This window comes from Ailuropoda melanoleuca, chromosome 4, assembly GCF_002007445.2.
Source record: "Ailuropoda melanoleuca isolate Jingjing chromosome 4, ASM200744v2, whole genome shotgun sequence".
NCBI lineage: Eukaryota > Metazoa > Chordata > Mammalia > Carnivora > Ursidae > Ailuropoda > Ailuropoda melanoleuca.
Window position 1 is genome coordinate 10,655,687 of NC_048221.1, and position 1,569 is coordinate 10,657,255.

General features: G+C 42.8%; 1 protein-coding gene across 1 annotated transcript; it reads left to right on the forward strand.

Annotated features, from left to right (window-relative positions):
* Nucleotides 1-244: 244 nt before the first annotated feature.
* Nucleotides 245-1,198, forward strand: LOC100481042 (olfactory receptor-like protein OLF4). The gene has a single exon (XM_002929855.2). The coding sequence runs from the start codon at nt 245-247 to the stop codon at nt 1,196-1,198; it is 954 nt and encodes a 317-aa protein (XP_002929901.2).
* Nucleotides 1,199-1,569: the final 371 nt, after the last annotated feature.

The window sequence follows — 1,569 nt, forward strand, 5'->3', positions numbered from 1 at the left end:
AAAATAATTTCTTATTCAAACTGTACAATAGCTGACCTTTTGGGGAACATCTGATGTTGCAATGAAAATTCCTAATCAGAGAGGAAATAGGGATCCCCTCAGAGGGGTGCTGATCCATTCATAAAATATTAAAATTTGTATTTGACTGGACTATATAAATTTTATCATTTCCCAATGTGAGCAATGACATTTGTGTGAAAATTTGTTGTTATTTTTCACTCGTATTGCTAGTCACCTCCACCACATGGACCCAGGAAACAATACAGGAATTTCAGAGTTTCTTCTTCTGGGATTTTCAGAAGACCCAGAACTGCACCCCCTCATATTTGGGCTTTTCCTCTCCATGTACCTGATCACTGTGTTTGGAAACCTGCTCATCATCCTGGCTGTCAGTTCTGACTCCCACCTCCACACCCCCATGTACTTCTTCCTGGCCAACCTGTCCTTTGTAGACATCTGTTTCACCTCCACCACCGTCCCCAAGATGCTGTGGAACATCCAGACTCAGAGCAAAATGATCACTTATGAAGGCTGCCTTAGCCAGATGTATTTCTTCATACTCTTTGCAGGATTAGACATCTTTCTTCTGACTGTGATGGCCTATGACCGCTTTTTGGCCATCTGTCACCCCCTGCACTATATGGTCCTCATGAAACCCTGGTTCTGTGGCCTATTGGTTCTGGTGTCCTGGATCCTGAGTTTCTTGCATTCCTCATTAGAAAGCTTAATGGTCTTGCAACTGTCCTTCTGTAGAAAGGTAGAAATTCCCCACTTCTTCTGTGAACTCAATCAGATGATGCAACTTGCCTGCTCTGACAACTTTCTGTATAACACGGTGATGAACTTTGCAGCTGTGCTGCTGGGGGGTGTTCCCCTGGCTGGAATCCTTTCCTCTTATTTTAAGATAGTTTCCTCCATTCATGGGATCTCATCAACTTGGGGAAAGTATAAAGCATTTTCCACCTGTGCATCTCACCTCTCAGTTGTGTCCTTATTTTATTGTACCAGCCTAGGAGTGTACCTTAGCTCTGCTGCTCCCCAGAGCTCCCACGCAAGTGCAGTGGCCTCGGTGATGTACACGGTGGTCACACCCATGCTGAACCCCTTCATCTACAGCCTGAGGAACAGAGACATAAAGGAGGCTCTGGTGAGATTCTCTGGGATGGCAGCTCTGAAAGGGTCAATGGTCCTGGGCTGAGGAAGTGCCCATGGTTGCAAGGCCTGAGGCTTTAGACAGAAGTTGTGATTTTTTTATGCAGATTGTGGAAATAGTACTTGCTTCCCTAATTTATTTCCTAGAACTTCTACCTTTTGCTTTTGACCTCTCTGTACAATGTATGTAATTCTTGTTATTAAGCTTTGTGATATCTCTGACACACAACAGATTTTCCCTTTGTCATTTTCCTACTCTCTCAATGTTATTCCTAACCTCAGATGTGAAATATTTGGAAATTCTTGCTTATTTCAAAGGACTAGATGGATGTGCTAAGGATAATTTCTTCTCAAATAGAATATGTCATAATGAGTATTTTTCTTTCCTTTGACTGAATACTACTCCTCTGGAAAATC

What these genes read in the sequence shown, in the direction of transcription:
- LOC100481042 (XM_002929855.2), top strand. Translation starts at nt 245, where the DNA reads ATGGACCCAGGAAACAATACAGGAATTTCAGAGTTTCTTCTTCTGGGA.